General features: G+C 38.3%; 1 protein-coding gene across 1 annotated transcript in view; it reads right to left on the bottom strand.

Annotated features, from left to right (window-relative positions):
• cntnap3 (contactin associated protein family member 3) overlaps window positions 1-13,390 on the bottom strand; it is a 251,788-nt gene extending 238,398 nt beyond the window's left edge. The window contains exon 1 of the mRNA XM_056466569.1: window positions 13,297-13,390. Within this exon, the coding sequence (XP_056322544.1) occupies window positions 13,297-13,381 (85 nt within the window). The 5' untranslated portion in view covers window positions 13,382-13,390. The remainder of the gene's footprint in view (window positions 1-13,296) is intronic.
• Window positions 13,391-13,876: the final 486 nt, after the last annotated feature.

Genomic DNA, 13,876 nt, shown 5'->3' on the forward strand with positions numbered 1-13,876 from the left:
TGTACAGTTAAATAAAGGATTAAAATGGGTTTCGCTGCCTGATGCAACACTAGAAAATATATTTTTTATTCCTCTAGTTCATAAAAACAAACAGATAAAACCAGACAGACCTATAAAATCATCCAAAATATATGAAAAAACTAATTATTTATTCCAGTCACGTCACACTTACACTTCCTGAAAAAAAAAGTCTTGTCGCCTGTCTAAGTTTTAGAAACAACAAATAATAGTTTGAGTTCTAGTTGATCATTTGGTATCAGAAGTGGCTTATATGAAAGGCAAAGGCCTCTAGATTACGCTTATTTGACCACAATAAAGTATGATCATGCCTTGATTTTTAATGATTTCATTAGGACAGTAAGGTCTGACTCTGCTTTGACAAAAGTTATTAATAAAGTCATCTGGAATGGCAAAGAAAGCCTTCTTGCAGGACTCCCAGAGTTTATTAAGAGTCTTTGCATTCATCTTCAATGACTCCTCATCTTACCCCAGACATGCTCAATAATGTTCATGTCTGGTGACTGGGCTGGCCAATCCTGCAGCACCTTGACCTTCTTTGCTTTTAAGAACTTTGATGTGGAGGCTGAAATATGAGAATGAGCACTATCCTGCTGGAGAATTTGCCCTCTCCTGTGGTTTATAATGTAATGGGCAGCACAAATGTCTTGATACCTCAGGCTGTTGGTGTTGCCATCCACTCTGCAGATCTCTGGCACGCCCCCATACTGAATGTAACCCCAAACCATGATTTTTCCTTCACCAAACTTGACTGATTTCTAAGAGAATCTGGGGTCCATGCTGGTTCCAGTAGGTCTTTGCTGCTGTATTTGTGATGATTGGGATGAATTCAACAGATGATTCATCAGAAAAATCTACTTCTGCCACTTTTCCAGATGATCAGCTAGAGGTCAAGTTATTATTTGTTGCTCTTACAACTGGGATCGATGATTTTGTAGATATTTGGACTAGAAAGAAGACAGCTCTATGTAAGAAAAGTGCAGTGTATGTTCTGTTGCATTAAAAAGACAGAAACCAATAGAGGAATTACCAACCTACGTTACACATGACCTCACATGGGTAAAAAAAGACCAGTTGCAATAGCAAGCATAGTGTTGTGCGGTAGGATGGCAAATTCGAAGGTCTAAAAATAGAAAACTTAACTTTTACCGTACACCACACTGCTTTTAATGTCAACCGCAGATGTCTTTGGCTAAAAGGGAGCTGAATGGAGTGAGGACCTAATTAAAAATGCTCGACTCTGCCGTTGTCATTTCATATCAGGTAAGTTCACGCTATGCTGAATCATAAACATTCCTCATTTTTAATTGCAGCAATGATTTCAGCTAAAACAGTTAAATATGGTGAATCAAACTGCGGACACTGAATGCTTAGAATGAAATGTAAAAATGTAAGTTCACATACCCTGCCTATTTGCTTGTTGATGACTACCCAGGCCTTGTACAGTTTCGTCTTCTTTCCTTGTCTTTGGCTAGGCAGAACCTCAGTTTTTAGCACTACAAAGTTTTGAATCTGGTCATCATGAAGCATTATTTCTAGCACATGACCACACATAACAACATTGTCAGCATCCAAACACTTATAGGCCTTTAGCTTCTCTCTTGTAAAATCACTTGGAGTTTCAATGAGATAGTTGTATATTTGGGGCTGGATGCTTGGCCATTTCGTCTTATCCAATATCCATTGGGAGGGTGCTATCGCAAATGAACCTGTCAGATGAACGCCGCTCACTTTAACGTTAATCTTTGCAGAATAACTGTGCTTTTCACTAGCCGACAAGCTGTTATAATACTCTAAAAGTATTATGTTAATAATATATATATAATATATAATCAATATAACTTATTTCTAAGACAACAACAAACTCTGTACCGCATCACATGTCATTCCCTCGCTGTAAATGCTAGCGCTCCTGGGTTTTTTCTGCAATCTCGATGCGCGCGCATCCTGAATGTTTACAAACTGGTAATTCGTCTACACACTGATCTGAAGAACCTATGGTACAAAGAAACATCAAAAAATCGATTGATATGTCCAAAGAACTCAAGAGCTCAAACCGTTCACTATGCTTTGTTGCAATGAACCATTAAAGAGCCTGTATACTCGAGTGTGTAAAAACGACACAATCGAGCCCCTGAGTCCGTTCTCAAAATGGAGATATAATAATATCCCGCTAAATCTACCTTGGAGGCTAAAAGAAAAATGGACGTGATTTGAGAAATGAAGCTTCTGTTGATGGCTCTTTAGGGCTTAAAAACTTAAAACTGAAAAGAGTGAAAGTGGGTCGCTGGATGTAAACAGTCCTGTGAGTTTTTGCTCGGTGGTTTATGCTCGGCCCACTTCCTCCAGAGGAACCAGCTGGGCACTGCGTGGCTTTGATTGCGCCCTGATTCTCTGTTCGGTCTCATATGGACACGGGCAGGATATTTCAGACCTGTGTTTCACAGAGCCTACCATCAGATCCATACTGAGAAGCTTGAACTAAAAATGACAGTAGTTTCTAGGGCTGCACAATATATATTCTGTATCGATAACGTAATGTGTGTGTCCACAATAGTCGCATCGCAAATGTAGTGTTGCAGAGAGTCTATTATTATCAATATGCTTAATATGTATTAAAATAACTATTAAAGGGAGACACGTTGGCTCAGTGGTTAGCACTGTTGCCTCACAACAAGAAGGTAGCTGGTTCGAGCCCCGGCTGAAGCAGTTGGCATTTCTGTGTGGAGTTTGCATGTTCTCCCCGTGTTCGCGTGGGTTTCCTCCAGGTACTCCAAGTCCAAACACATGTGGTATAGGTGAATTGAGTAAGCTAAGTTGTCCGTAGTGTATGAGTGTGAGTGAGTGTGTATGGATGTTTGCCAGTGATGGGTTGCAGCTGGAAGGGCATTCGCTGCGTAAAACATATGCTGGATAAGTTAGCGGTTCATTCCACTGTGGTGACCCCTGATGAATAAAGAAACTAAGCTGAAAAGAAAATGAATGAAACTGGCCATAGTGTATGTGTGTTAATGTGAGAGTGTGTGAATGTTTCCCAGTACTGGGTTGCAGCTGGAAGGGCATCAGCTGTGTAAAACATATGCTGGTATAGTTGGCGGTTCATTCCGCTGTGGCGACCCCTGATGAATAAAGAAACTAAGCTAAAGGAAAATGAGTAAATGAATAACAATAGAAGTCTTTTTGTTTTCAATTGAATGCACATGTTCTTAGAGAAGATATATATCAATGAGACTCTCCGTCAGCAGAAATCACAACTGGATTTTTTACTATATATACTATATATAATTATAGATTTACTATATAAGTCATGCTGGAATTAAGTGTTAAAAAAACCCTGTAATTTTTGTGATGTAATGCTGACAGCACTGCACACTTGAATAGCACCATCTAGTGGAGCTTCTGAATTCACGATATTCTTTAGTGTTTACCTAACTTTTATTTATTTTTATTTTTGCTCAAATTAATTACTGCTATTATAAACTAGTGAAGTGCTGGCAATTGTTAATCATATCAGCATCAGTGAACTCAGAGCCACACTACTCTTTCCTCCCTGAATGAACTTGTTTTCAATTAGTCCATGACCCAAAGGCAGTTAATTCCACATTAGTCATTCATTCTGAACAAATCATTTGAGTGAATGATTCAATGAATCACTCATTAGGAAAGGTACTACCTATGGGCAGTTTTAGTGTTGAATTTATTTATCTATCATGTCTAAACCAACCAAACTAATCAATACATAGAAATGCCAACTGGCCCGGAAGTCAAACCAGTGACCTTTTTGCAGTGAGGCGACAGTGCCAACCACTAAGCCACCATGCCACCTACTTATAATTGGTATTGTTATGTATTTTAAGTAATCAGACGCGCAATTTTACTTTCTGGATGATTAAACGGGTGATGCAATTTCTATACCATCACATTTTCTCACATGAAATTTTGTCATAAGACACAAAAATTAAATATGTATAAATATTGAGTAAATTTCAATATTCATTTATTGTGTTATATTTCTATATAAAGCAGAGCTCTATGGGGAAACATAATTTCAGTACTTTGACAGTGTTACCACAGGGCCTTTACAGCAACCTAATAATAAAATATATATATATTATTAAGCTTTTGCACTGTAGATGTAATTGACTGGAGGTCCCAAAACATGCAGGAAGAGCATCAAGCCTAAAATAAAACTAAATTCATGGACTGAAGTTTTATTATGAAAAAATTACGTATTAATTTCTGGCACCTCTCAGCTGAGTGTAATGAAGAGCCAAAACTTACATATGATGTGCTACGCTGCAAGTCTCATTGCCATTGGTCACAAATGCTCTTGCACAGTAAGTTATAGGAGCATGAATGTAACTTAACGTCAGAATACCCATATTTAGCATGTACGTTTGAGTCTAAAGTGAAAGTATGCATTCATGGAATCATTTTTAAAATGACAGCAGCCAAAATCATCGCTGTCACCATTACTATTAATCAGCAAAAGAAGACTAAAACTCCAAGACTGAAATTAGAAGCCTCATGCTGCGTTCACACCAAACGCAGATGAAGCGTCTAGCTCGAGTGACTTACATGTTAACCTCTTAAAGCCCAAGCTGTTTTTTTCAACCCAGGCTCATTCTGAGAACGTAGTCCCGTGGACGTTTCTGGAGACCGCGAAATACGTAGACGGGAGTACGTACGGCTGCATTTAATTTATTTAAGCGAACGCTGCGGGGCGGTGTGACGCCATTCCTTTCGCCGCTTGCCGGCCGGCCAGCCGGCCGCTCGCCTCCGTGTGGAGGGCTTTCCCGCTGCAACCAGTTTGTCCGGTTAGCTCTTCGTGTACTCTGGCGGACTCGAGGTGCAGAGAGGGGCTGACCACGACGACGACGACCGGGTTCGAGTCACAGTTTGTCACAGGGTGAGAATGTGGTCAACATCCAAAAACGTGGTAAAAATTAGACGAGGGCTTTTCTTTATAAAATAAAATTCACGCATCTGTAATTATAAAATCGTAAAGGAAAACGGAACGTACTCATAATTTTACGAAGGTACAATTCCAAAATCTGCGATTAGAACAGATACAGATACGACATTTTTCTTTGTTTACGATGGGTGGACTTTACAAACACGAAATACAGTTTCACCACGAACACGAAGTCCTGATTACGAGTACGAATCAAACAGCGACACTCCACTCTCAAAATTACGCCACCGCTGCCACAGGCATTAATAAACAAGCGAGAGTCATCGCCTGCTGGGCACTCGAGCTCCCCACACACCGTCTCACCTAAGATGTTTGTTATTCCCTCTTTGAGAAATGTCCGTCATGAGCTGTAATAAAGGTTGAGACTTAATGAGGTCCATATTCGCTGTGTTTCTTGGACATTTTACAGAATCAAAATTAAGAACGGGCCGAAGATAGTGACCATAATGTCAGTTAACGTTACAGGCAGCGAGCGCAGAATTTCTCAGTGAATCACTTAACGGTGTTTAACTATAACATGACAACTATAACATGAATTGTACCCTCGTAAAATTACGAGTACGTTCCGTTTTCATTTTACGATTTTATAATTACGGATGCGTGAATTTTATTTACGCACAAAACATTTATGACAGTGATTTTATTCCATACTGTTTTACTCCACAGAACTCCATATAAAAGCCAGAAACTTTTTAGCACAGGCCTATCTAAAGGGTTAACAGTGCCAACTGATGATCAACAGTAAAAAAAAAGACAAATTGTACCTCTTCCCAACCGGGAAAACCACCAACAATCAAGAATGCATGATTATATGGTGTGAAGGCTTTGGAATCAAAAAATGTCAATGGGGCAAAAACAGCCCCTAACATAACAAAAGGGTGGTCAATTTGAACAATACACAAGGGTTAAGTGTTACAATAGCGGATTTTACATTTTTTGCAATGTAAACTGAATCAAACCATGATTCAAACCGTTTTATCAACCTTCACACTTCTAATGCAAGACATGTTGGAATAATTTTAAAATGCATCCACAGCCTTCGCAGACAGAAAAAGCAGAATTCAGCTCCTGATATCATATCCCGGAGTACTGTGTGCTTTGGAAAGCCATGGGCTTCAAAGTTCATAACCATCTGTTTCAATTACAACACATATGCATATCATTACCAACACGTATAAAGCCACAGCGTGATGTCACGCTCCTCTCTCTTTACGGTGGCAGCATCGCTCTGTATTAGACTGCACGGCTGTAATCCACTCGAGTAAGCTCATTCTGATGCATTCCTCTATTCCGGATTCAACATCCGTGACCAAATACAGCTGAAAGCCTCAGAATAAATGCTAACAGGCCGTCTGTGCTGGAAATGCTGAAGTCAGTCACCTCAGTAATAGTGCATTTACTGACCGCCTGATGCAAACCTGAAACCAAACATGACTGCTTGACTTTGTGGAGTTCAGAGGAAGGGCTGCTTGGTTCTTATCGAAATAAGACAACATTAAAACTGTCACGAGGCTTAGTGCAATTATCAAATCGCAAAGGGTTCAGTTTAATTAAATAAACCGCTTATCAACAAAGGGACGATTTAATGGCTCCTGTGTTTTTCTGTTGAAAATAAAAGCTTGATGATTTAATAATAATAATAATCATAAAAATATACTTAGAGTATTACATTATTAGTATTACATTTATATCTGTTTTATTTATATAGTTTTTTAATCATTTTACAGTGAAATATACTTCCTTTTAAATCATTTTGATGTATATTTATTTACAAATAATAGTTTTTATTTTATTTAAAAACTTCTGATTTGTGCAAACCTACAAACAAGCACAATAAAGTGCCATTTCTTTTCACATTTTTTTTATTAGACAAAAAAGAAGAAATAAAATATGATCAGTAGCCTTATACACTGGATTCCTGGACACTGCGATATGTCAAATCACCCAAAAAATAAGTTTAATACACCTCCAAGAAAATATGGAAAAAAAAAACCAACTGTCCAAAAATACCAGGGTAAATATCAACCCAGGCTCATTCTGAGAACGTAGTCCCGTGGACGTTTCTGAAGACCGCGAAATACGTAGCCAGAGGTACGTACGGCTGCATTTAATTTTTTTAAGTGAATGCTGTGGGGCGGTGTGACGCCGTTCCTTTCGTCGCTTGCCAGCCGGCTGCTGGCCTCCGTGTGGAGGGCTTTCCCGCTACAACCAGTTTGTCCAGTTAGCTCTTCGTGTACGTTGGCAGACTCGAGGCGCAGAGAGGGGCTGACCACGACAACGATGACCAGGTTTGAGTCCGGGGAAGAGCGGTTCCAGAAATCAGGTAAGAAAACAAAAACAAAATCCAAAAAATAAAGCAAACAAGTTCATCACAGGGTGAGAATGTGGTCAAAATCGAAAACGCGGTAAAAATCAGACGATGGCTTTTCTTTTTCTGGACGGCTTTTGTGAATCGTCGTTGGTTGGGTTTAGGGATGGAGGAGGGTGGGTAAGCCGATTGGCCAGTCGCACGGTCAATCATTCTGTCATCCAGGCAGACAGGCGGAAGGTCGTTAGACAGCGGCCTCTGGCAGGTTTACGTGAGAACGGCACAGGTGCAAACGGGGCTCGCGAGAGACGTTCGAGACGTGAAAAATTGCGCACAGCGGCCTCTCTCGGATTCGCGAAAACAAAAACTGCAAAAACACACTCCTCTCGGGACTTATTTCATGGTCTCCAGAAACGTCCACAGGACTACGTTCTCAGAATGAGCCTCGGTTGGTAAATATAGAGTAAATATCCAAAATTTTCTAACCAGAAGACTGTAAGTAACCCTTGGATGAGTAATTCCTCTCATTACAATTCTGTCTACATTTTTGTCTACTTTAAACAGCTTACAAACATTTCTTCTTATTAGAAAATAAATAAATAAATGTAGTGATTTTACATTTTTTTTAATTATTAATTTAATTAATATACAGGTATTAATAATATAATTAATATAAATATAAAAAACGTCATGTGTATTTATATAGCACATTTATTGTGTATGGCCGTACACCCAAAGCACCTCATAGTTGTGAAGAGGGGCCACCTCTTGTGGCAGCATCCATGATGATGTGACGGCGGCCACAGGACAACGACGCTAGTTTACTCACCACACACCAGCTATTGGTGGAGAGTGGAGAGACAGTGATAGAACCAATTCAGTGGATGGGGATGATTGGAAGGCCATGATGGGTAAGGGCCGATGGAGAGCATTTGGCCAGGACACCAGGGTTACACACCTACTCTTTACGAGGCACCCTATCATACACCCGGTGCATTAAGGTGAAAGATGTGTTTGGTGTGATTTGTTGCTCTTTTCAGACCAGCAGAACCCTAATTTTCATGTTTAGCGCTACGTTGTCTTAATAGCAAATCCATTTGTGCCACTTTGTGGACTCATGGCTGTTCCTGTCTAAAAAGGAGGTGTGTTAAGGCGCTTTGTTGGCACGTTGCTATTTTGACTGAAATAGACCAAGCCATTTAGTTGGTGTCACTTGTTGGTGTGGGTTTCCCTTAGGGTGCTCCGGTTTGCCCCACAAATCCAAAGACATGTGGTACAGTTGAATGGGGTAAGCTAAATTGTCCGTAGTGTATGTGTGTGAATGAGTGTGTGGATGTTTCCCAGTGATGGGTTGCAGCTGGAAGGGCATCCTCTGTGTAAAACATATGCTGGATAAGTTGGCGGTTCATTCTGCTGTGGCGACCCCAGATTAATAAAGGGAGTTAGCCGAAAAGAAAATTAATGAATGACAAATCTTTGCACTTAACAAACGTCCACCGTTTCCTTACTTTTACTCTTTACTTTGGTGGAGTAAAGTCAAGAGAAAGTAAAGAGGCAGAATGGAGGAGGCTCGTTCTTTATCCTCGCATTACAGATGCTCTGTTTACCTGTTTTCTCACTAGTGAAGCGTTCAGTTTATCCACTTACAAAGTCCGCCATGGAAATAGCAAATGCACCATGGCGCAACGCAACTGACTCTTCAAGGAAATGAGAGATGAGACTCTGATTGGTTTAATGCACGTTATACTCAAAACACACCAAGATCTCATGAAGAGAATCAGCACAACCCTGTTAGACCATGCACCGAGGCGCAGAGCGTATTTTTCCATCCTTGAAATAGAAAAAGTAGATTCAGACACGTCCTTAATGCTTTTGCGCCATGCACTTTAGACTTAGATTGCTAAAATAGACCCTGAGAAGTGCGATGGGATATTTAATGACAGAGAGTCAGGACCTCGGTTTAACGTCTCATCCGAAAGATGGTGCTCACTGACAGTATAGTGTCCCCTTCACTTTACTGGGGCATTAGGACTCACACAGACTGCAGGTTGAGCACCCCCTGCTGGCCTCACTAACACCACATTTATGTACTTTTATCATTTTAAATGTCATTATACTGGTTAAGTTTCAACAAAACAGCATCTTTCTCCCTTCTTTTCATTTCCAGAAAGACGCTATTTTGATTTATTTTATTGTGCTGTTGGATAAAAATGAGGGAAAAACGTATAATTTCCAAACCCTAACTTAGAAATGTACCCAACTATAGCACTTCTGCTTCTGAGATACTCAGAAATGTGAAAAGGGTCGACTGTGGTTTATATAAATCTGGCCTCAAATAAAAGCAAACAGGTCACTTCTCTTTTAAGTCAGAAAAAAAAACACTTGAATAAAATCAGATACAAGTGCACCATGTACAGTAATAAAAGCTCTTGATCTTAGAAGCCACACACACACACACACACACACACACACATACTACAAATACCTGTATAATAAACATCAAACAAGCAATGACCTTCAAATCAGCTGCAAGACCAGGGCTATACTTTAGCAATGAAACAGTTCAAATAAAACATCTCTCCGTCTGCGACAGTGGTGTAGTGGTTAGTGCATCGACGCATGCACTCCGGTGCTCACGGCGACCCGAGTTCAATTCCTGCCTCGCAGTCCTATGCCAATCCTTCACTTCTCTCTCCTCCCCATGGTTTCCTGTCAATACTCTCTACTGTCCAATATGCAATAAAGGTGAAATATTATAAAAACATCTCTATTTGAGCACACTTCACTAGTATAACAATTATTTTATTGAGAGCAATTTTTTTTGCATATAAACGCTGCAAAAAGTAACAGCTTCCGTGTTTTGTGTTTACATTTATTTACAGTTGTGAATTGCATTATAGGATGTTGCTCTATTAACTTTTGATGTTGAAACTTCAACTCTGCAGTTTAACAAAGTGATTTGTATTGATATTTTAGTAGTTTGAGATATTATAATGTATAAGAAATAATATATAGAGAAATAAGATTGTAAAATGACAGAAAACGTACTGAAGTTTTTTGTAGCGTAATATACTACAACACCAACACAGACAATATATCACTTTAAACTATTACAATTGTCAATAAAAGTCACTTTTCCCAACCTTTCAAGGTTAAAAGTTGTTGTAAAAAAGATCAAGGGGTCATAATACAATCCAAAAGCATACATAAATGGGGGAAAATAAAAAAACATGAATCACAAAATATGGAAAACTGCAAATTTACAGATATTTAAATATCTGATAACACGAGACAGAACCAGCAGTGACAATTTTCATGAATTTTACATAATGTCTGCTGAAAGGTATCTAATCACATGTTGATAATCATGATATACTCACTAAATTAACTAGATTAATCCATTTATATTTCTTTTTTTAACTACAAATGTGCATTTAAAAAAAAAGTTTTATGCTACTTTAATTTTAATCAGTTATTAATCAATATATTTTTAGTTATACAAAGTTTAACTTAATATTTTTAGTCTGTTTGACTGATGTGAATCGAAATGACTAGAAAACTAAAAAGCTTTAGGCAGAAAGATTGTTTTTACAGTGAGGTAATTACTGTAATCCATCTCCAAAAAAGCCTTTTATACAAAGTATTAAATACATTTCAGTAGTTCAGTACATTCCCCTGGTGTCATTCCATTGTTATTAAACATAACAAATTGTTTTCATATTTGTTTGTTGTACTGTTTGGGTTTTTTACCTAAATCTGGTTCAATCCCATGTCAACAGCTCCTTTAGAAATATTATACCCTGTAAAAAAATATGACGTGTTGAATACTTTTCAAAAAACCTTACCTGAAGTTTTGCATTTTTGACTAAGTTTACTTTATTTTGGTGATGGCAGTTTAAAGACGCCTCTCGTGTGAAGAGTGAAGTCATACATTGCTCAGGTGTGATATTTTCACAGACTTCAACAGAGTGTCAAAATCTTGATGGTTCTGTGGGTCTTGTCTATCCGAAGTGATCTTTAATTTGCATTTTCTACTGGATTCGAGTCAGGTGATTGGCTGGGCCATTCTTTCAGCTTGCTAAATGATAATATATAGAATATATAATCAGTATCAGAATCAGAAAGAGCTTTGTTGCCAGGTATGTTCACACATCTGAGGAATTTGTTTTCGTACAGTGCAACAGAATTACAGAGACAGGACAAAAAACAGATAATAAATATATTTAAAATATAGAGGTTAGAAGTGAATGCAAATATACAAATTAACAAGTGTATGTACAGGTATATTACTATATACAACGTTATGTGTGCAGCTGTTATGTGCAAATTGGCATGAAAAAAGTTTATATGTGTATAAAAAGTGTATAGCACTTTAAAAAGTGTATAGCATAAAAGAATATATAATAGAATATATTACAATAAATTACAATAATAAAATAATAATAATAAAAGAATAATAGAATATATTCTTTTTATTTATTTTCTGTATATTGTTTGTATTTTGAATGGTATAAACATTTTGACCTCAAAATATGCGCCATCCTTTTGTACATGGATATGGGGGCAAGCAGTTTTGTGGTGTTCTAAGTAATTAAAACATAATTATTGACACACTAAAAAAGACTCAAAAGTCTGCAATTGATAAAATACTAAGTTGTTTCATATCAAAATAGGAAGAATTTGCAAACCTAAAGATGTTTGTCAAGCGTAATAGTGCTGTCAAGTCTAGGAACAGAAAAAAATGTTCCCTAATAAACCGAACCGACACTTCTAAATATGATTTTCAGGTTAAAGCATGACCGACACTGTCAGAAATGAAGGTACAAACCTGTCACTGGGGTGGTACCTTTTCAAAAGATACACTTTTCTACCTTACAGGGGGACATATGTACCTCAAAGGTACAAATAAATACCTAAAACATGTATCCTACCTCATAGTACAATCAAGTGTTCCCTAATGGTGCACAATTGTACTTTTAAGGTAGCAACCAATGTGCACATTTAAAGTACAAAACTGTACGCTTTAAAAGGGTACCACCCCATTGACAGGTTTTGTACCTTCTGGGAGGTAAGTTGTTTAGCTAGTTTGCAAGCAACTAGCCTACATCCTGACCAACTTAAACCAGTACCCCTATACCCAAAACTCGATCAACCTGACCAAAAATAAGCAGTCATAAGCAGAAATGCAGTAGAGAGTAGATCTGATACGCGTCGTGCGTCAACTGAAGGAGCGTCGATTGCGTCGCGTCGAATCAAGCGCGTTAACATCTCTGTTGATTATAATGGGCACAAACGAGTTGAGTGGCGTCCGGTGATCAAATCAGATAGCACGATACTTTTAATAAAACACCTCAAATATAAAATAGATAATTATTATGTTAAAGTTACATGGTGTTAACGTTTAAGCTGGCTATTAATTGGTTTACAATAATAGACAATACCGATAATAAATATTTATATTATCACGTATAATAGACATAGCTATGAAGATAATGATACACACTCTGACATGAAAGCTTATTAAAACACGACGTTTCATATATCCTACTCAAACCAGTCAGGTATATCCAGTGGGCTAATTAAACACTGAGTTGTATGTCTATAACAGTAGGCTTAGAGACTTTATATAATGACAGAACTGCTTGTTTTCACACTAATTGAAATAAAATCATACAATACATCTTCCACATCGCAGATCAATGCGCCAAACGCCACTTAATCTGTTGCGTTAATGAATCAATTGCCCTGTTTTATCAATATCTCATCTAATTGTAGCCTAATATATGAAAAAATACATATATTAATATCAAAACAACACCATTTGTTGATTAATTCGTCGTTTAACTGCAGACTGGCAGAACGCAAAGTTCCTCCTCAACTCCTGCAGCCGTTATTCCAGTCAGCGGCGGGATCTCGCGCGCACACAAATCCAGCTGGAAAAGTCTCGTTTTTACCCTCAGATTACTGTAAGTCATGTTAATAATGGGTTACTCACCTTTACTGATGGAGCCTGTGATGAAGGGAAAGATGAGATACAGCGGTAAAATCATTCCAATAGTGTGTGAGCCCCGCAGATCCATGATGCGCGACTGATGCTGGAATGAGACTGACTGACTCTCCTCAGCGCTCGCCTTTGTGAGCGCGCGCGTGCGTACGTGTGTGTGTGTGTGTGTGTGTGTGTGTGTGTGTGTGTGTGTGTGTGTGTGTGTTCTGCGCGCAGTGGCTCTTTCACGCCATCCTGCTGCCGAAAACATCTAAATACAGTCTACAATACACACACACACACACCGCACACACTTACACACAGAGAGAGAGAGAGCAGTCCGATGCACGACTCTTATGCACGCCCATTTAAATGAATTAAAATTAACAGCAATTGCACCTGACAATGATTAGAAATTGCGATTAAAATTGAAACTAAGCAGGCATAGCAAAACGGATGATATATACTTAAGAAAAATATTATAATTATTGATTACAAAAAGAGGTTTTAATTATATTTTTCTATTAATCCCAAACATTATGAAGTTAAAGGGGTAGTTCACCCAAAAATGTAAATTCTGTCATCATTTACT

The sequence above is a fragment of the Danio aesculapii genome, chromosome 10, assembly GCF_903798145.1.
Source record: "Danio aesculapii chromosome 10, fDanAes4.1, whole genome shotgun sequence".
NCBI classification, from domain to species: domain Eukaryota; kingdom Metazoa; phylum Chordata; class Actinopteri; order Cypriniformes; family Danionidae; genus Danio; species Danio aesculapii.